The following is a 22,654-nucleotide window of genomic DNA, read 5'->3' on the forward strand; positions in this document are numbered from 1 at the left end:
ATAAAGACCGGCCTAATATAATAAACATGATGAATAGTGAGACATGTGATTGCGAGTAGGCATGTTCACAGGTCAAAGCCGTTCGACTCATGCAAACCTGTGACCTACAACAAAATTGAATCCATGCCAGGCCCATTACCCTTTTGGGTGGGTTCAGTTTTCGGATTCAAAGGACTTTTATTTTTCACTATTCAAAGCCCGGCGTAGCAACAAATCAAATCCGTGACCCAGCCCGTATTAGGTGGATCAGTTCGGGTTTGGACGGGTCTGGGCTAGGTTACGGGTTTTTGGGTTATACTCCCTTTCCTAATCATTTGTGGATTACTCTTAGACCATCCCCATCGGGGTATTTATTTTCCAGTCGGTTGGTTGAAGTAGGGAATCAATTGGTGGGACCCATATAATACCAGTCAACTTGGTTGTTTAACCCACCATTAGTCGGTCACGCTTTACTAGTAGATTGGATGTTGTTTTACTAAAAAGAAAGGGTCGTGATTTCGTTTTTTCTTTTGTTATGTGATTATGTATTTTATAGTTATTTTTTTTATTTACTTTTTTGTTTTTTAAGTTTTTAATTTAATCAATATATAATGTAAAATAAGTTATTTGTTTTTTAAAATATCTTTGATGATTGTGAATATTATTTTTTAAATTTAGTTGATTCATTTTATTTATGATGATAAATAATTTACTTTTTGAAACAAAAAGTATTTTAATTTTTTATAGATATTTAAGGAAATGTAAATAATTTAAGATTATTATTTATTTTAAAAAATAGTTTGGTTGGTTTGTTGATGGGGGTGTAAAAGTTAAGTTTAGTTGGGTTGGATGAATATAAAAAAAAAAAATTAGTTTTTTAATGAATAATATTGGTGGGTTGGTTTGTGAATGGGGATGATCTTGTCTATATACCAAAAAATATGATACCATTGTGTTTACCCACTCATGTATGTGAAACTAAAAAAATAACAACCAAGAAATATGTGAAGCTAACATCTTAGTGAGAAAGCTGTAATGGGCATGGGCATTAGTGCCAGACATCAACATTGGAAATCAATGTCCCACTATTTGGCATCGGCACGCAACACGCAACATTGGCTTGCTAAATCGGTATATGTATACAGTATACTCATGGAAAGAGATGTTGGGAACGTTCATGTGTTCGCTTTAAACAATACTCTTATCTTTATCTTTATTATTCGATTATAAACAAATTACCCTCATCATTTTTTCAAATAAGAAACCAATGACCCTAAAATGTTGTTCTCCATTTGTAGTTTGTTTACTAAATATCTCCAATAACCCTAATTATAATAGTTACAGTAAATTCATTTACAAGATACATCTATCAATTCTTAAAATAAAATATCTATTTTGCATCAATTATTTTTGTCACCTTTGCGATCATCATCATCATCTCCATTGCTACCGCATTGAATGTGTACGCCTCTAGTGTATACTAATATTAGTTGAGACTTTTGACATTTCTTTAGAAAGGAAATACAACAAGCTCAAATGTATGACAGAAAATTTTGTGATTAATACAATTCTCTAGAAAGGAAAAAAGAAAGTAAAATGTTCCACCTCAAAGTAGGTGGGTGAGATAAAATGCAATTGTGGACAAATGGAATCAAATTATGAATCCGGACACATTCTTGGGCATAATGACTTTTTTTCTAAAAAGGATTCAAAAATAAATATTCTAAATATAAAGGACCCAACTATAAATTCACACTTCTTGCAATTATGCTTTCCATCCTATAATAACTACTCATAAGTAACACACTAGAAGTGTCTTGCATGCTTAAAGCACTAGGACGTTGTTCTCTTTTTAAACATCGATCATCAGATAATAAACAAAAAAATTGTAGAAAGAAAATGGCAGAAAAGAGTAAGATCTTGATCATTGGAGGAACGGGTTATATCGGTAAATTTATCGTTGAGGCTAGCGCGAAAGCCGGGCATCCTACTTTTGTTCTTGTTAGGGAATCTACGCTTTCTGATTCTTCCAAATCGTCTTTGATCGATTCGTTTAAGAAATCGGGTGTTACTTTTGTCACTGTAAGTGTATATAATGTTAATTAGATAAAATCCTGTTTTTAATGTTCAAAAAAAAAAAAACAAACAAGTGATACTCCTCCGTATCAAAAGCCTATAATAATAGTTTTATGCATCCGCTCATTAACAAAGTTACAAAACCCATTAAATTATTAATTATAGGTGTTTACATATTTAGAACTTGGTTTTAATGTTTACTTTTACTTAGCTAATCTACATAAAATTCGAGTAAATAATCTACCTATTTACGAAATTTATACTTTACCAACAGTTGTGCGGTGGCGGCAAGGGGTGAGGGTGGCGGTGCTGATAACGATGTAGTTATTAATCTAAAACTATTTGATGGAAATGGTAGTTATTTTATAGTTCAGAGATGTATCTTTTATAAATAATTTTAATTAATGAATAAAGGAGATAGATAGTTTGGATAAATATGGTTAGAAAAAATATTTTAGATATATATATATATATATATATATTGAGTAGATTTAGTGTGCGAGTTAGAGATATGTTGAAAATTATGGGTATTTTTAGTATTTTAAAGGTGGAAAGTTCGAAAAAAGAAAATGGGAAGGGGAAATATGCATTATAAAAGTAGATGAGGGGCATGTATGACATTCTGAATTTTTAAGAAATTTCCATTAATAAAAAGCCAAATGCTTTATATATAGGTAAGAGTTAATTTCATATATATCCCTTCTAAAGCATGAAATGTACTAGATAGATAATAGATAATAGAGTAATAGATTTATACTTTACCAAGTACCAACAATTATTCTAAAATTATAGTGATGTATATGTGCAATTTGTTGCCGATTACAACTTACAAAATATAGTTTGGTTGTTTATATCTGTAATGTTAACGATTTATAAATAGATCGTCTAAAGACATTTAAAAGGAATTTCACAAAAAGTTTTCTATTAAAGCAGGTTTGAGTCATACAGAGGGGGCAGAGTTTTACCCCAATTAAATGTCATGTCTTTGGGCGGTTTAGTTGAGGGTTTCTCCTCCTACTAGGTATTGAGGGGGATGGGGCTCACACCTTTCAAAAAAAAAAAAGTAATAACTACTACTGAAAATATATCTTTTTTAGGTAAAAGGGATTCATTCTGGTACTACATCGAAAATTTTGTTTACATATATTGTTTTGTGAATCATTTTTTTTTTTTTGGGTGATTTTAAGTAGCAAATATGTGGGGTGTGATGGGCAGGGTGACTTGTATAACCATGAGAGTCTGGTGAAGGCAATAAAGCAAGTGGATGTTGTGATATCGACAGTGGGTCATGGACAACTAGCAGATCAAGGAAAAATCGTTGCAGCAATTAAAGAAGCCGGTAACATCAAGGTATTAATAAATCTCATTCTGCTAGACTATGCTATCATGATGCTAACATTTGCCTCGATCATTGCTTGCTATAATTGGTATAATTTTGTTTACTGTCTATCAAGGACGGAACCATAAAGTTTATCTCAAGAGGACAAAATTTAAAACATTAGTCTTATGCTTTGTATGTATCAATATGTTATACTCTAAAAATAAAATAAGTTAGAAAAGAATTACAATGTACCAAATTTGGAGATGAGTCAATTGTCCCCATTTTCGTTATATAAAAGCGACCCTATATGTGCACTGACTTTCTAGCTAATATCTATCTTTTACTGTTACTAATGTGTTCCAAAATCTATTATCAAGAAATTCTACCCATCCGAGTTTGGAAATGATGTGGATCGTACTCATGCTGTTGAGCCAGCCAAATCAGCATTTGCTACCAAGGCTCAGATTCGCCGTGCCATTGAGGCCGAAAAAATCCCTTATACATATGTTTCTTCGAATTGTTTTGCTGGTTATTTCCTTCCAACATTAGCGCAACCAGGAGTCACCGCTCCCCCAAGGGACAAAGTAATTATCTTAGGCGATGGAAATGCAAAAGGTAAACATATTTTTTCTATTATTTATTTTTTGGCCTGAACTATTAAACATTATAATGTACTATATCTAATCATGTATTATGCAGTTGTTTTTAATGACGAACATGACATTGGAACCTACACTATTAAAACCGTGGATGACCCAAGAACCTTGAACAAAGTCGTTTACATCAAGCCTCCTGGTAACATTTACTCATTTAACGAATTGGTGTCATTGTGGGAGAAAAAGATAGGCAAAACCTTGGAAAAGGTTTATCTTAGGGAGGACCAAGTTGTGAAGAACATACAAGGTATAGTAAATTTGTTCAATTACAAAATAAATGAAAAAAAAAATAATAATAATAAAGAAAAATCCCTTTCTTATATCTATTCATGATTGCGGAATTTAACTATTTGTTGATCATCCTGCAGAGTCTCCAGTCCCGCTAAACGTGGTGCTATCAATCTCTCACTCCATCTTTGTTAAGGGAGATCAAACAAACTTTGTGATTGAACCATCATTCGGGGTGGAAGCTTCTGCTCTTTATCCGGATGTTAAGTACACTACCGTTGATGAGTATTTGAGTCGCTTTGTTTGAGATGTCGTGTCTTGATGGCCCGTTTGATGGTGGGTTGAACTATCACAAAAAAGATGTTTGTATCTATAAGTGTGGATGGTTTCTGTTTTCTAAATCTTTTCTATGTGTGCTGGTCTGTTGCTAAAGTTTGTAAGAATAAGGAGACTTAAGTACCATAGTGGACCCTTTGTAAATGTGTGGAATGCACTACAACCTTTAACTTTTAACTTTTGAGTGTTATAATGTTGTAATGCTATGCTATGAAAAGGAATATGTGGTATGCTACAGCCTTTTGAGGTTTTATGGTATTCCTTGGGTGATAATGGTCAAAGGCTTAGAAATCTTTTGTTCCGATGTTTGAAAATTGGGATATGATTCCTTGTAATTGTTTCCTAGATTTTGCTTTTTCCATAGTCCAATGATTATTAAAACATGTATAAAAAAAGATAGCCAGATAGGTTAAGTTGAATCGTTTTGTGAACAGGCCATATAGACCGGAGAATAAAAGCACATAAGAAACGCGTCAAATGGCTTAAACATGTCAAATGGGTAGAAACTCATTTTTGGACAAAACTCATTTTTTGACATCATAATTACTAATCAACCTTGAGACGAACCAATGTATTAGGCTGGTTAACGCCATTGACATTGCCTTTTACAAGTTTTCCTTAGACGAGAAGCATAGGCTACCCAGTGTTTTTGGTTATCAAGTGGTTGTAAATAAATAAGTTCACATATCTTGGATTGTAGTTCAACTATAAATAGTGTAAATCTATTCGACCATATTTTAGAGAGGGAAAATAATAAGGCTATTGCAATGAGATATATAGGTATTTTTTGTTAACTTCCAACAGTTGTTCAGACTTCAAATGGTGTTTCTATAAATGTCTCTACATCACTACATGATACCTCATCATTGGGCTATCAAGTTATTTATGTTTTGTTATTCTGGTTCCAGGTGTACACACCATCATAACGACCTTTTCCATGTTTCATTTTGCCGCTTGGCTGATACTTTATTACCAGTACAGCTGACAATTTCCGACACGAACCTGTTAGCACGACATGACACGACCTGGTTTTTTCGTGTTTCGTGTTTGGCCATAACGTGTTTCGTGTCTTAACAAGTCCGGACCTGTTAAGACACAAATAGTTATCGTGTCTTAACAGGTCTGAACCTGTTAAGACACGATAAGACAAGTAATATATATATGGACATGTTAACGACACGTTAAATACCTATTAAAGAGACGTTAAAGACCTGTTAAAGACACGTTAAGACACGATAAGACACGTTATCAGGTCCCTTAACAGATCCCTTATCGTGTAATTCTTAACAGGTCTCTTATCGTGTAACCTGTTAAAAATCGTGTCGTTTTCGTGTTTGGAAAAACTTACACGATTAGCTATCGTGTCGTGTTCGTGTTTAACCCTATCGTGTTCGTATCTTATCGTGTTCGTGTCGGACACGATATGACAGCTCTAATTACTAGTTTGTGCTAGTTTCCTTAAACAATGAAGCCCCAAGCATTCATGATAGTATACAAACTCCAGTATATAAAAAAAAATGTGTAAAAGGAACTGCCTTCGACAATGCACCACTTTCTCTTTACTGTTGGGTACTTGGGTAGAACAATGGATTCAATTCAACGCAAGTACATGGGGTCGAGTGATCGACAAATGATGATTGCTTGTTGTGTTTTCTAAATATTCTTCAAAAACTATAGAATCTGAAGGCATTAAAAACTAGTGGTAACCGTTTTCGCACTTTTGATTATTTGTCTCCACCAATTCAAGTAGACCCACAAGCATTTGGATGCCTAATTCATGAGTAAAAGATGATTCGCAACTGCAGAATCATTGTTCTAGAAACTGTGATTTGATATATTGAAATTCCACATTTTAAGCTATTGTTACCATGTTGTCTCAACCTTTTTCCTAAAATACAGGAGTAACCCATTAAAGGGGGAGTATTCATACCCAGATTTGTTGCAGGCCCAAGCATCCTCCATGAACCATGGTGTACCTATTCCCCGGAAAAATAGTCGTCAACAATGTTATAAAATCTACATAGCTTCATAATTTTCATATGAAAACAAGCCAAAATAAACACATATAAATGAACACACGGTTGTCATCATTCGTCATCCCATGTTGTACATCAATTGAATCTATCATTATAATCTACATCTATTACCATTTCCAAATGCTTCCAACGTTTTGAATTCTTTATCATTTCTTTCTTTTTCTTTTGTTTCTTCTACATCAAATCATCCCTTTCCCTTTTCTTTCTTATAACAGAAGGATTAGAGAAACCCCACATTTCCCCCTCCCCACCCCGTCCAAACGTTGGCCTTCAGTCTCCACGTGGCCCACTGCTGCTACCTGCTGAGGATTTCTTACCACCGTATTTCTGTTGCCACCACAAACATGCAACAGTAAAAAGAATGTCAGACAAGGGTGAAGGGGTGACTAAGTTGCCATAATATGAGGCAAATTAGGCAGATTGGGTGAGTCAGCCTAATACCTTTTTTTTTCTAACTTTTTGTGCATCTTCATACAAAAGTTATATTGTATATAAATCTAAAAAATATAATATCATCACTAAGACACTAACCTAAGCTTTCAAATGGAATGACTCACTAGGTTATACGTCTTTAGCATACAATTTGGGCAGCGGTGGATCCATCTAACCCATTTATTATTATTTTTACCCATTTGACATCTCACATATAGAGACACAGCCTAAATCAGCCCATTCATAAGTGGGCGGGTTGAAAGGCCACTTCTACATTCTAACCCAAGGGACACATTGTTAGAAGCTCATTCTTCGGGTAAAAATTTAGGAAAGGATAACGAGAATAATACAAATATAAAAAATAATTCCAGGCTTACCTGCTTTCCAATACTGAATGGTATGTATCTGTATTTAATCATGTGCATGATTTGGCGTTTCATTGTCAGGGTAAATAGCACAAACCAGTAACAAAGTAGTATGGGCCAAAATACAGGGACATCAAACATGGAGAAGAAGGTCATCAAGAATGATATGATGAAAGCCTTTGTGATCGCATACCTGGAAGAATAACAGTGTAAGTCGAAGATGGTAATTACAATACTTCAGAGGTTGAAACAAATCACAACATACAGTAATGATATTATTTTGGTAGAGTTAACATTGGACATAAATCCTTATGCAGAAAAATTAAACAAAATACCCCCAAGATGGAGAAGTTAAAAACATGAGTATAAAGGATGCTTTTAAAATGAAAAGGCAAAGTTAATGCTATGCACCTGATTTTACCATTATGTACCAATTTTATCAATAGTTCACAACAACTACCAAGTAAATAGACTTTCACACTAACAGGTAACACAACCCCACCAGCTACCTAATAGCCCAATCCCAACATTATGTATCAGCTTGCATTATTTTTACCATATCTCAAATTAAGCAGAACATGTACATAGAAGAAACCAATATGCATATCTGAATTCTCTTTCAGATTAACATAGTACATACCATGCCCTTGATTGGCCACCAAGAATCTAATTATCAGTTTATTACTTTATTTAACACAGATTCAGTTGCTCAACAGAATCTCTGCAACAATGAACTACACATACTCAAGAATGTAACTGATAGGGATAACTGTTTGTCTGTTTCTGAATCAAGTTCTCAACTTGCTAAGAGAAAATATCCAGATTTTAGTACTATAAAATCATCATTGCAACTCAATCAATAATAAACAAACCCTATCAGATTTACGATCAGATTCTCCACAAAACCTTTGACACAAAGTGGTAGTATTCTTAACACAAGAAAAATCTCAAATACTTTCAGAAAATGATCCTTGCTAAATTACACCCTGATGCACATTAATATGAGCCACACGCCAAAATGTATATCATCTGTCCTATAACTGACTATAACTACCACAGTGTATACTAATAAAGGATACAAATAAGACATACGATAATATGAAATTAGCAACAAAAAATCATGCTTTTAGAACAGTAAAAACATTCTTAGCTAGTTCAGCTGCATGATGCAACAAACGCAAGAATGACTCATGTGTTCCATGTCATCTTTAAGCTAAGCAATGTAACTTTCTTATAAACACACTCCTAAAAAATGGCCAGAGTTACTTGCATACCGGAGTTTAATGTGCAATAATGTACATGATATCTCACTATGATATTAATAAGTGTCTAGCAAGAAGCACCATAAAAACTAAAAACCAGAAAGGGGGACACAGAATCATAACAAGCCAGAAAAGATTAAACTACGACACCCTCACTTGGGTTACCACAAAATTGCAAGAAAGGCGTGAAACTATTACCAGAACTTAAACTCGGGTAGCCGTCTAATGAAAGGCTTGAATTCATCTGAGCCTTTTGTAGGTAGCAGGGGACCATCTGAAGGTTCCAATTCCGGGTCAACTAGTGGCGATAGAAACCCGATCAACAAGTTCAGTATGTAGATTCCGAGACCATAACTAACAATGTAGAACCCTTGCACGTAATAAACCCTCAGTATATAAAGAAACACTAACGCTGCAGTCCCGCTCCATCTATAAACTGCATGTGGAGTAGTTTTATCCAAGTAAAATTGAAAAAGTCTCGAAAACTGTCTCCACTGATCTAAAGTCGCAGCAGCTGATGCACTACCACCGCCTCCAACACCCTCCATGTAAATTTAGCCTTAGATCCCTACACTAACCAAACACAAAATCGATCAAAATAATTACTACACTAATATTCGTCTCGAAAGTCGAAACAAACACGTATCCTACATCAAAAAGAAATCCTTTTTTTCTTACAACGGTAAATGCAGTTCAGTAATTAACTCGGCAAGTAGAATATTAAAATCGAAACCTCATCTTATAGTTACTATCTACTACCTTAACCTACTATACAAGTCATATTTATAACAGTGTCGTTACTCGAACCGCTCGTAACAAAGTTCGACCGAATTCAACATTATAACGTAAACGAATCGAGTTAAATCATTTAGTAACAACAAACTTAACTTCATCCATCATTTAGAATAACTCTAAAATTAATAAATTAATTAAATTTGGAAAACTAATAAGTAGAATAAAATGCATCTAGCTAACTTCTAAGGATCAGATCTGACTAGCTTAATAACTAATTTTTAGAAACCCTAACTTCTAATAACATACAGTTATTATATATATATATATATATAATATAAAATATTGATACAGGAGATGGATTGAATGAAAAACTTACCTCAGATGACGGGGGGGATGATCGGAGGGGAAGTTGTTGGATGAGAAAATGGGATCTGTGTGTGTGAGAGAGAGAGAGAAATAAAGGAGATGATAGTAAAGACGGAATCGGCTGTTTAATTTTAATTTCCGTAAGTTAAATGTGTGAATTGTGAAAGTCGTATCATCCGGGCGGTGACGGAAGTTGACGTCATAAGAAAAGAATATGCTTTGTTTGACAATTTTATCCAACGTCTATGTGATTACAAATTTACAACCCCATAATAATTTTTATAAAACTATTTAGCATTATTTTTAGGTATTTATGCAATTTTAAGATAATTGACAACCTATGTAATTGAATTTTGTAGTTTAATTTTAAGGTAAATTGCAGTGAAAGATATCCAAGTTTGTTACTTTTTAAATTTAAGGTATTCAACTTTTCAAAACATAAAATTAAACCGTTTTATGACATTTTTTAACTGTGATTTTTGTTAAATTTTCCTATATGGAAGAACCAATAAGGTGTTCAAAACTATCAATATCCGAACTCATAATCTAATCCGATTTTATCTGAAAATTCTTATATTTTAAAGTCTCGGATATCCAAACCTCGAATATTCGATTTTTGGAATCAAATATTTTGAATTTTAGTATTTGAAATTTCAAAAATTTAACTTTATTAATTTTAAGTTTTAAATATCCTATTTTATTTTTCAGTGACTATCTATTTATTCCTGTGGTGTCGGTGGATGAAAAATGAAAGCGTTGTTTCCCGAGGATTTTTAAAGTCAAATGCTTAAATTTTCAGATTACAGGTTTCAATATCCGAATCTAAATCCAAAAAGTCGAATATCCGAAGTTCGGATGTCTAAGACTTCGGAGATCCGAGTTTTAGAATAAAATCATATCAGATTATGAGTTCGGATAGAGACAGTTTTGAAAATCCTAGTGGCTCCTCCATGTATGAAAACTTTAACTAAAACCATGATTAAAAAATTGTCAAGAAAAAGTTTTAATTTTATGTTTGAAAAGTTGGATACCTTTTATTGGTAAAGAAAAAAGTTGAATACCTTAATTTTAAAAATTAACAAAGTTGAATACCTTTTCGTGCAATTTACCCTTAATTTCACACTAATTATTATCATGAAAATTGTCCGGCAACCCCAAAATGAAAATCTTGGCTCCGCTATTGTCCAAGATGATGGTTTATATTGGGAGTCTCGATTATGTGTTTAAGATGATTAAGGATATTTTAGAACTGTTTATGAAAAATACTTAATATGTTTAAAATAAAGGCTAATTTGTTTTAATAGATACTATAACGGTACTTATGTGTTGCGTCGGTGATGAAGGTGGTGTTGGTAGCAGCGGTAACATCAACGAGTAGGATAGATTATTAATGTAATTTGATTTTGATGAAATGTTAAAACTTAAAATTATAAACAAAGGTTATTTGTTTAATAATATACTCTAGATTTATTTGTTTATATTACCCCATGGTGTTGGTTCATTTACATCCTTAATTTTCCATGGATCTCAAGGGCTTAATCTTATCCTTTGGATCATTCCCATGAATGGTTGAAATTAACATTTACTCCTAATTAAAAATAAAACACGGAGGGGTATATTCGTAATTTACACTAAAAAAAAGAACCCTATCTTCCATATCTCTTCTTCTCTTTTCTCCTGATCAAAACACACACACACACACACAAACACACACACTCTCCCTCTCTTCCCCTCCTTGGACGGTGACCACCACCACTACAATCTAGATCTTCATCTCAAACCACTAGCAACAACAATAAATTGAAGATGATGTTTTAGATATTATTATAGTGATATTTTATGAAGTTTTATGTTTTTATATAAAAAAAATGGATAAACAAACCATTTTTATCCATGATTTGTAGCTTTTTTTCTCTTATTTTTGTTTTTTCAAATGATAAGAAGTTGTATCGTTGGTTGTTGTTTAAAGTTTTTATAAATAATATTGCCCACAAAGTGTTTGATGAAATGTCTAAACCAAAGTGTTAGTATTAAATCAAATTTGACTATATACATATTTACTAATTGTACAGCCAATCATACTTGATTGTACATAGATTTATTCTAAATTTTGAATTTGTTAAACTTGTGTTTTGTAATTTGATCACTATATATTTTTGTAAAGTGTTAATAGTTAATTCAACTTTCTTAACTCTGAATGTAGTATTTGTTGTAAACAATGTATATAATAGAATGAATATATAGTGATTTAGTAAATAAGCTATTGAAAATCATAATTGATTTTACCTATACAATGTGAAAATCATAAATGATTTTGTGTAGCACATTGAGAAAAAGCAAAATGAGTTCCATAAAAAGAAACTTATTCAAAATCAAAAATGATTTTATGCATACATTAGGGAAAAACTATACATGATTTTGTGTAGCACATTGAGTCAAAACCATAATGAGTTCCATAAAAAGAAACCCGTTTAAAATCATAAACATACAGTGTGAAATACCGATACAAAATCATATTTGATTTTATTCATACATTTATACAAGACAAATGAGTTTGGTATCATTAAACATATTCAGAATCATATATGATTTTACGCATACATTGTTAAGGAAATATCCAAAATCATTTATCATAAATGATTTTGTATAAGACAATGAGACAAAGCGAATGGCTTCCAAACAAAGAAACTTATTCAAAATCAAAATTGATTTTACGCATAAATAGCGAAAAACCAATACAAAATCATATATGATTTTGTGTATCACATTAAAAATCATATATGATTTTGTATATGCTTCTGTACAAATAAACTTATTCAAAATCAAAATTGACTTTAAGCATACACTATGAAAAATTTATTCAAAATCATATATGATTTTACGTATAAATTTGAGACAAGACAAATGAGTTCTATACAAATAAACGTATTTAAAATTAATTTTGATTTTATACATGTAGTGTGAAAAACTTATACAAAATCATATATGATTTTACACATACATTGTCAAGAAAATATACAAAATCATATATGATTTTGTGTAGCACATTGAGTCAAACCAAATGGCTTCCTTAAAAATAAGTTTATTCCAAAACATTTTTTATTTTACTCATAAATTCTGAAAACCTATTCAAAATCAATTATTTAAAATCAAAAATGATTTTACGCATACATTGGGGAAAAACTATACAAAATCATATATGATTTTGTATAGTACATTGAGACAAAACAAAATGAGTTACATACCATGAAACCCATTTAAAATCAGAAATGATTTTAAGCATACAATGTGAAGGGCCCCGTGATCATACCTCCTCCTCGGATTAGCTTTTAGAATGCAACTTTTATAAAATGTATGCATAAAATCAAAAATGATTTTTCATTGGTTTTTAACATTATACATATGAAATCAACTTTGATTAGCAATTAAGCTTTAGTTTAGTTTAAGCTAACCCTACGACTTCAAACCTAAACTAAAGCACGCGTCGCAGGCCCTCGTGATCACACCTATCCCTCGGATTAGCTTATAGCCCCCAAGGGTTTATAGTTTAGGGTTTTAGAATGCCATTTTTCTAAAATGTATGCATAAAATCAAAAATGATTTTGCATTGATTTTAGGGTTTAGATTTTGCAGGGTTTTTACATTCCTAAACCCTTCAGCGTACCGTATACATCTGTCCCCCTCCTGTAGGCTTTAGTATTTTAGGGTTTACATTTTGCAGGGTTTTTACATTATAGCTTAGGGTTTAGTGTTTGAAGTTGTAGGGTTAGCGGCTAACCCTACAACTTCAAACCCTAAACTCTTAAGCGTACCGTATACACCCGTCTCCCTTTTATAGGCTTTAGCATTTTAGGGTTTAGATTTTGCAGGGTTTATACATTGTAGCTTAGGGTTTAGGGTTTGAAGGCTAACCCTATGACTTCAAACCCTGAACCCTTAAGCGTACTGTATACATCCGTCCCCATCCTGTAGGCTTTAGCATTTTAGGGTTTAGATTTTGCAGGGTTTTTAAATTGTAGCTTAGGGTTTAGGGTTTGAAGTTGTACATAAGACTTCAAACCCTAAACCCTTAAGCGTACCTCAATACAAAATCATATATGATTTTACATTGTAGCTTAGGATTTTCACACCGTAAAAGTAAAATCAAATATGATTCTAGGCATAAGAACACAAGTAACAAAAACCTCACTACAAAATCAAATTTCATTGTACAAAACACAAATCTATAAAATCTATATACAAAATCAAATATGATTTTACACATACAATTACAAAAACAGAAATCTCTATAATCTCTATACATAATCAAATATTATTATGAACATAAACGTAAACAATAACAGATACCAAATTGAGTTTGATGTTACTCATACATTTTCACAAAACAAATGGAGTTTATATCCACAAACCTATACACCAAAAAATTTAGTTATAATCTTCAAAGATCAACATAAAGTATTGCACATACATGTAGTTAAAATCTTCAAAGATCAACATAATCAAATTTGATTCAATACATAAACTTTGGTTCAGACATTTTATCAAACATCTTATAGGCAATATTTCATCAACAACAAATTTAATTCAACAGGTAAATAAATCTCCCAAATTCAAATCATATAACAAACATTATTTTATGTTATCAAACTATATTTGAGTATCATCTGATAAGTTCCAAAATTGACATGACAAATGGTATACATTTTAATAACATAAATTCTTATTTACTATTAAAATCTCCAAGATATATTGACGATGACATAGAATCAATTGAGCAGTATTTTTGATGAAGATGAAGTAGAAAAGGGATGAAGATGATGACGATGATGTTTATCAACGGCGGTGGTTGTCGTTGTCTCGATCTGTGGTGATTTTTCAATTAGGAGTATGGAAAAAAGAAAGAATGTGAGAGATATGATTGTTTTGTGATTTTAATATCTCAATGACGTAAATACCCTTCAATGTGTATTTCTCCAATCTAATTTTGACCATAGATGATAGATGATCCAAAAGCTGAGATTTAACCCTTGGGTTTCACTAAATTATTAAGTTTCTTCTGATTACAACTCATTACCCCATAAGTTCATAAACAACAATGTGATAAGGCAATATATGATATCTATATAAGAGGATTTATGTTTAAATTTTTGAAGATAAACTTCTTAAGACTTGTTAAACAAATATCTCAAAAACGGTTACGGTGATATCTCAATTTTGTCACGCACTCACATATATCTAAATCTAAGTATCTTTTTCTCCCAATACCATGAACAAAAAAAATATATTTTGTTTGCTCGTTTATACTACTTCATAATAAGTTTCACCCGCTTATCTATACTCCCTTATAAAGAGAATAACATTAAGGCATTAAGCATATTTTTTCCCCCTCAAAATACCCTTACCTTATCCTTGAAATTTCAAAATTATTTTTCCACAAAAACAAAAAACTCACACATCCTTACACATATTCACAAACAAAAACACACACACATCCTAAAAAAACATAACCCAATCGTTGCCGCCACCGTAGATGATCATATCCACGAACCGCCACATTTAAAAATTGTTTTTTAACGGGTTCTGGTACAACGTGCGGGCACCATGCTAATATAAATATAAACTTGTATTTGTAAATTCAACATTTGTTCCTTACCATATAAACAATGTGGCTCTGTGTCTGGTTGGGGTTGACTGATATGTAGCAATCAATGTCTCACATAGTCACATGTGATATGATTTTGATTTGGTAAAATGGGTGGTCGGCATTCCAATTCTATCTTAGCATAGCCATATCCAAATCTAGCGTATATAGCCTACAAGCATGAGGATTTATTTCGTTACGGTGGTATTTGGTAGAGGGGTTTCACAGGCGGGTTCTATGGCCTGCTCGTGTTAGAACCAATACGGTTCCGAGAATCGGCTGTTTCCTCCAAGATACACCTTTTTTTTGTTAAATACTTTAAACGAGGGCTAACAACGGAATAAAAGTTTTGTTAGACATGTATAAACGGTTGTTTAAATAGAAAAAAAAATGTTAATTGAAGGTACATTATAATAAAAATAATATGTAGTTGACATAGTTTGATGCACTTATGAAGAACGTTGTCAGATTTATGACATTTCATATTTGTTGGATATTGTTAAAATTTTATCCAAAATTGATGAATGTGACTCGATTGGAAATTTAACTAAGAAGTCAAAAACATCATAGAGGACTACATGTGTACATTAGATATTTAGATGCAAGTCATTATAACGAACTTGAAGATGATCTCATAAACCGCAATACCCTTAATTGTCATCAATTTTTATAAACAAAATGAAGGGGTAAATGAACGAGTTGACAAATGGTCAAAAGTTCTCCAACATTTTGCTACTCCAAAACAACTTCAACTCGAAGTCGATACCTTATTTAATATGTGAGAGCACAAGTCATTGCAATGAGAAAAAAGAAGAAGTTGTTTGATCAATAATTTAATATTATGATTTTGTAAAAGAAAATATTAACCATATATCATAAGAAAGTCCATTGATATTATAAAAGTTGTTGCGACCCATATTCTTGAAGCACATTGTGATGATAAATTGATAATGATGATAGTTTCATCGAGTGTCTTTGAGATCTTAATAAGTTAATATGATAACCACTTCATCTTTGAGATATTTACTTCTCATTAGAAATTAGTAATGTATTGATTTGTTGGTATGATAAAGTTACTTAACTGAATTTACGTTAACAATATAAATAATTTGTACTTACCTTATTCTAGTTAGGTACTTTAATTTGGTAAGAAAACTGATAAATTTTAAACTACAAAGAAAAATATCATTGATCTCATTGGTCCAAAAGTAAATAAGAAGGACGTGGACAATTTGTTGCCAAACTGCAAACGAGCGGTAAAGGATTAGCATCGTGGCTATGTCTCATTGGCAAACAGCCTCACTTGATTTCGGCTTAGCTCAAGCCATCTAACCAAGCCATTTACACTTACTAATTTATGAACTTGCTAAGTAACTCTTTACTTTAGATGCATGGTAATTTATGATTGATATTTTAAAAGTTTCAACTTTCAAGTAAGTTCATGAAATTTCAAACTTTATTTATAATAAAATCAAAGGTTAAAATTAAAATAACTTTTTAAATCATTTTAACTTAAATTTAAATCCTCAATTGTCATATAATTAACGTACTAGATTTAAGATCCATATTAAATATACGAGATATTTATGATATATTTAAAATAATATTTAATATATAAGTAACATCAGGTTTACATAATTACCCTAATAATAATTTACACTAGATCTATCTAATTATCTCTCTAAGAATTTCCAATACATAACTTGCATTTAAAAGCAGTAACTTTATTTAGATCAATTAGTTCAAACAATACGCGCGTAACATCTGATTTTACACAATAACCTTTGTATATCAATTGAATACTAAAACTACAAGGTTTTAACTTTTAAGAACGATTGCTTCGGTTCGATTACACTTTGTTTTATCTCTGTCAAATTCATTTTATCTTATCAACTGTGTGTTCGTTTTTTACGTAGTTCTCATTAAAATTAATCATATATTCAACCTAAATCATAACTAAAAAAACACCCAATTATTGCTATATTCTTACCTAGCTAGAAACATATACTCATTAGTAGAGTTGTAAACGAACCGAACGAACACGAACGAGACCTTGTTCATGTTCGTTCGTTTAACTTAACGAACCGTTAAGTTATAATTAAATTTTAACTCTTGACTTATTAATACTAGAGACATTATAACCTTATATGATAGTTTGTTTTTTCATTAATAAATTGTCTCTTTTTTTTCTCAATTCTTCAACTCTTATTACTTATAATAAGTTATTAACATGAGTACTTCAAAAAATTGAGTTTACGATCCGAAATCACAAGGCTATCTGTCGCCATCAACTATGCTTACAAATTGAGCTACCGTATATCGTACGAGTATTAGGACTAGTGTGTGTGTGTGTATATATATATATGTTTATGTAAACGAACATAATGAACAAATGTTCACAAACATAAACAAACTATTGTTCACGAACAACGGTTCATGAGCATAAACGATCGAACGTCCATGAACAGATTATCGAACGTTCATAAACGTAAATGAAAGAACGAGTGCTTTGTTCATGTTCGTTCATTTAACTATACGAACAAACTTCTTGCCGAATGGTTCATGAACTGTTCAGTTCATTTACAGCCCTACTCATTAGCAATTTCTCTTACAAACCATATACTATTTCTATGGAAAAAATATGGCTGAAATCCACGAACTCCAAACTATTTTATGCCATTAATCCATACCCAAAATCTCCCCATTATGTGTATTTGAAGAAACGAGTCATATGTTTGCGTAATGCGGCGGTGATGATGGTAGCGGAGCGAGGTGGTGTTGGCGATGACGGTGGCGGAGGCGGTTTGTGGCGACATGTGGTGGTTGTGATGGGTGGTGGAGTCAGCAATGGTGATAATTGTAAAGGTAATTGATGTTAAAGGATGTAGTATAGTTATTTTAAGGATTGGGAGGTTTATGTTGTAAATTATTTCATTAAAAAATATTATAGATATGTTAGGTGGAAATTTTAAAATAAACAAATAAAGAAGAATAATATTTTTAGTAGATTGAAGATGTAATTTGAGATTTGATAAATAAAGTTGAAACTCAAAGCCTCTGAATATGAGTATCCATGATTTTAGTAGTCTTTTACTGCCTTGATTCTCTTGAAAGTGCTATATATAGTCTCATTAGTCTTTAAGCTCATTCGGTGGACAGATGTTCTCTCTCTCTAAATATATATATATAATATAGGAGAAGTGAGTATAAGGTTGTATACCTAAACTTAGGTATGGGACCCCTTACATACCATTTTTTTTAACCCTTAAAGTTCATGGGGGCCATGTGATTTATTAACTCTACAACAAATATTAAAAAAATTGGTATGTGAGGGGTTCTATACCTAAGCTTGGATATGAGACAACTTTATATTCACTTTTCCATAATATATATATATATATATTATATATAGAGATAGAAAATGGAGTATGTGGCTGTTATACACCCAAGCTCGGGTGTAGAACCCTTCACGTACTAATTTTTTAATATATATGTAAATGTTTGGCTCTTTGAATTTTATGGATTAAAAAAACAAGATGTGAGGGGTTCTACACCCAAGCTTAGGTGTATAACAGCCACATAAACCTTACCCTCATATATATATATATATATATATATCAAAAGTAAATATCAAAATAATAAATTACAGAACAGGTGAAAAATAACAAAATATGAACAAAAAAAATTTAAAAGAATAAACCATTTTGTAGTATAAGACGAAACCATTATCAAACTACAATTGACAACAAACTAAATTAAAAGAGATGAAAAATAACAATTCAATATCAAATAATAGACAAACGCGAACAAAATATCAAAAATAAAATTAAAGTGATAAAAAAAATCATATGTTTTTGTTTGTTTTTTTTTTGAAAATTTACTGAACTTGATTTCTTTATTAAAGATAAAAAAAAAGAGAAAAATAATATGAATGAGAATGATTAATAAAGATTTAAGTTTTATTGGGAAAGTTTTAAGGATATTATATATCTTTAAAATTCTAAAGGATTTGTTTTGATAGAAAAAGATTTATGATGGAGTTTTAATATAATTATCTATTTAATAAGCAGATAAAAAATATAAAAAAATCTAGAAAAAATGAGAGAGCTCTAGAGTAATTGGGAAGGGATTCTCTAAAGTTGTCCCAACTTGACTGATAACTTTAGGGAATCCTTTCCCAGAGTAATATGGATAGAGTTTTAGGTCAGAAAAGAGTTTTAAAAAGTGTCAAAGTATATCACTGACCTTCTTTTTTAGTTATATTATAGATAAAAATTCTCCATGCAGAATGGAACGTGGAGTTTGTAGCATGAACAAAACCAACTCATAATCTAGAAAAAAGGAGAAAGCTCTAGAGTAATTGGGAAGGGATTCTCTAAAGTTGTCCCAACTTGACTGATAACTTTAGGGAATCCTTTCCCAGAGTAATATGTATAGAGTTTTAGGTCAGAAAAGAGTTTTAAAAAGTGTCAAAGTATATCCCTGACCTTCTTTTTTAGTTATATTATAGATAAAAATTCTCCATGCAGAATGGAACGTGGAGTTTGTAGCATGAACAAAACCAACTCATCATATGGAATTTAATGAGTTGGTCTTTAATTTCGCTCTTGGCAAAGTGGCAAATACTTGACAATTTTGTATGGCTTTCCTAGTGCGTTTATGGTTAAAAATATGAAAAAGTTGTATTGAGTACAGTTTTTGACGGCTGAATCCCACTTTTACTCCAAAATGGAGTTCTTTAGTTCCAAATCAAAGCCAACATTCTCTCATGGGGATATCAACTCTCAGAAGACTTCCAACACAATGCAACTCGAAAGTGGGACATTGATGTTCATTCCCTAACGTGCTCAGTTTGTGATGATGATATCAAAACCATGACACATTTGTATATCAGCTGTGGAGTAGTTACCTCTCAGAACCAGCTCAATAAGGTTATTGGGCTAGGCGAAAGTTTAAGACCACCAATTTTAAAGCCTCCCAATTTTACATCTATATTTGGCCCTGGGTAAAACTAAAAGCGTTTGTATTATAATAATTCCTTGTCGTCTCATTGATATACAAAGGCCCTTTAAATAGGCACCATACAACCGAAATTTAGGAATAGATATACAGCAAATATGGAAAAGATAAACCAAGCAATAATTAAGCAACTAATTCACATAAATCTATTCCTATAATAATAGTGGCATTATTATCGGCTAAGACACCCCCGCAGGTTGAACGGGCGGTGGACAGACGTTCAAACTGGACCGAAATGACTGAAAAAATTGCCGAGAGAGTCCCTTGGTGAAAATATCTGCATACTGTAAGGAAGACGGAACATGAAGCACCCGAATATGGCCTATGCGAACCTTTTCTCGGACAAAATGTATATCAATTTCAATGTGCTTAGTACGCTGGTGCTGTACAGGATTATCTGAAAGGTAAACGGCTGAAACATTGTCATAGTACACAATGGAAGCCTGTCGTAAAGGAGTGTGCAACTCAAGAAGTAGATTACGAATCCACGTGGCTTCGGCAACCGCATTTGCAACACCTCGATATTCGGCCTCGGCACTGGACCATGAAATGGTAGGTTGTCGCTTAGAAGACCAAGATATTAAGTTATTGCCAAGAAATACACAATATCCACTGGTCGAGCGACGGGAATCAGGGCAGCCACCCCAATCGGCATCAGAGTACGCGACCAAAGAAGTGGCGACCGACTGATGTATGTGGAGACCGTAGTCGATGGTGCCCTGCAAATACCGAATAAGACGTTTCAAAAAAATAAAGTGAGGTTCACGGGGATCATGCATGAAGAGGCAAATCTGTTGAACTGCGTATGAGATGTCGGGACGAGTGAAAGTGAGGTATTGCAATGCTCCAGCCAAGCTCCGATAAAGAGTAGGGTCATTAAAGGGAGCACCATCTGTAGCACTTAGTTTGGCTGCCAAATCGACCGGAGTTACACATGGTTTACAGTTTGTCATGGAAGCACGAGCAATGATGTCCTTTGTGTATTGAGCCTGAGATAAAAAGAGACCATTGTTACGACGAGTAGCCGTGATGCCCAAAAAGTGATGAAGAGGACCTAAATCAGTCATGGAAAATTCCTTGGACAACATATCTATAATCTGTTGAAGTAGAGCAAGAGACGATGCGGTAAGCACAATATCGTCCACATAGAGCAACATATAAGCTATGTCAGACCCGGAGTGATAGATGAAAAGAGAATTGTCACATATACTGCTTTTGAATCCCCTTGAAAGAATAAAGTTTGAAAACCGAGTATACCATGCCCTAGGAGCTTGTTTAAGCCCATATAGAGATCTCTTTAGACGACATACAAAATCTGGATGACGTTTGTCTACAAAACCAGGAGGTTGATGCATAAATACAACCTCATTTAAATGGCCATGTAAAAAGGCATTTTTAACATCCAATTGATGTATCAGCCAAGACCGAGAGACTGCTAAGGATAAAACCGTCCGAATAGTAGCCGGCTTGACAACCGGACTAAAAGTATCTTCACAATCAACGCCCACGGTTTGAGATTTCCCGTTAACAACCAAACGAGCTTTATACCGTTCCAAAGAACCGTCAGACTTGAACTTATGTCGAAATAACCACATGCATCTGATTATTGGTCTATCAATCGGCCTTGGAACCAACTCCCAAGTATCATTCACCTGTAAAGCAGAAAATTCGGTTTGCATTGCATGTAACCAATTAGGATCTGCGAAGGCTTTGGCATAGGTAGAGGGAACAGGTGAGATGGATGTAGATATAAAGGTTTGGGAAGTTGTTGGTTGTTGTGTTTTGGCTTTGGAGCGGGTGACCATTGGATGGGTGTTTGTAGTAGGGTGACCAGAGGGTGCTGGTCGCTGGGCACTGTTCACGCGCTGGGGAGCTACAGAAGACTGCTGGGCAGCCGAGGTGGAAGGGGCAGGTTTGGCTTGGCGGGTGTAGGTAATGGGAAAAGTTGTAGTACGTGGTTGGGTCTGGGGTAAGGCTACTGTGGGCAGGATAGGGTTGCTGAAAACAAAAGGGGAGGGGATTGTATCATCCAAAAACTCATAAGATCTGGCAGAGGAGGGAATTGTGTATGGGAATGTGTTCTCGTCGAAGGTAATGTGACGAGAAACATGAACTTTACCAGTGGTGGGGTCAAAACACCTGTAACCACGGAAATCTGGGGGATATCCAAGGAATATGCAGCGAACAGAACGATGGTGAAGC

The 22,654-nt window shown here is 33.0% G+C and overlaps 2 protein-coding genes across 3 annotated transcripts; one reads left to right on the forward strand and one right to left on the reverse strand.

The window, feature by feature from the left end:
- The first annotated feature begins 1,762 nt into the window (after window positions 1–1,762).
- Window positions 1,763–4,854, forward strand: LOC122599412 (phenylcoumaran benzylic ether reductase Pyrc5-like). The gene is made up of 5 exons (XM_043771917.1): window positions 1,763–2,061; window positions 3,271–3,405; window positions 3,754–3,991; window positions 4,076–4,279; window positions 4,401–4,854. Exons 1-5 carry the CDS (start codon window positions 1,801–1,803, stop codon window positions 4,565–4,567), a joined length of 1,005 nt encoding a protein of 334 aa, XP_043627852.1. The 5' UTR covers window positions 1,763–1,800; the 3' UTR covers window positions 4,568–4,854.
- Window positions 4,855–6,603: 1,749 nt separating this feature from the next.
- Window positions 6,604–9,923, reverse strand: LOC122599545 (protein RER1B-like). Of its 2 annotated transcripts, none has more exons than XM_043772070.1 (4): window positions 9,803–9,923; window positions 8,890–9,264; window positions 7,442–7,622; window positions 6,604–6,959 (listed from the first exon to the last, which is right to left on the reverse strand). In XM_043772070.1, the coding sequence occupies exons 2-4, from the start codon at window positions 9,237–9,239 to the stop codon at window positions 6,903–6,905; spliced, it is 588 nt and encodes a 195-aa protein (XP_043628005.1). In that variant the 5' UTR covers window positions 9,240–9,264; window positions 9,803–9,923; the 3' UTR covers window positions 6,604–6,902. The 2 variants fall into 2 exon arrangements, with proteins under 2 accessions (XP_043628005.1, XP_043628004.1); XM_043772069.1 differs by having other exon boundaries at window positions 8,890–9,259; window positions 9,803–9,922.
- Window positions 9,924–22,654: the final 12,731 nt, after the last annotated feature.

Source organism: Erigeron canadensis, chromosome 5 (genome assembly GCF_010389155.1).
Source record: "Erigeron canadensis isolate Cc75 chromosome 5, C_canadensis_v1, whole genome shotgun sequence".
NCBI classification, from domain to species: Eukaryota; Viridiplantae; Streptophyta; class Magnoliopsida; order Asterales; family Asteraceae; genus Erigeron; species Erigeron canadensis.

What these genes read in the sequence shown, in the direction of transcription:
- LOC122599412 (XM_043771917.1), top strand. Translation starts at nt 1,801, where the DNA reads ATGCTTAAAGCACTAGGACGTTGTTCTCTTTTTAAACATCGATCATCA. An exon ending in AGGCGATGGAAATGCAAAAG is followed by an intron (nt 3,992 to 4,075) that starts GTAAACATATTT and finishes TGTATTATGCAG; the next exon opens with TTGTTTTTAATGACGAACAT. An exon ending in AGTTGTGAAGAACATACAAG is followed by an intron (nt 4,280 to 4,400) that starts GTATAGTAAATT and finishes ATCATCCTGCAG; the next exon opens with AGTCTCCAGTCCCGCTAAAC.
- LOC122599545 (XM_043772070.1), bottom strand. Translation starts at nt 9,239, where the DNA reads ATGGAGGGTGTTGGAGGCGGTGGTAGTGCATCAGCTGCTGCGACTTTA. An exon ending in CTACCCGAGTTTAAGTTCTG is followed by an intron (nt 7,623 to 8,889) that starts GTAATAGTTTCA and finishes TTATTCTTCCAG; the next exon opens with GTATGCGATCACAAAGGCTT. An exon ending in CATTCAGTATTGGAAAGCAG is followed by an intron (nt 6,960 to 7,441) that starts GTAAGCCTGGAA and finishes TGGTGGCAACAG; the next exon opens with AAATACGGTGGTAAGAAATC.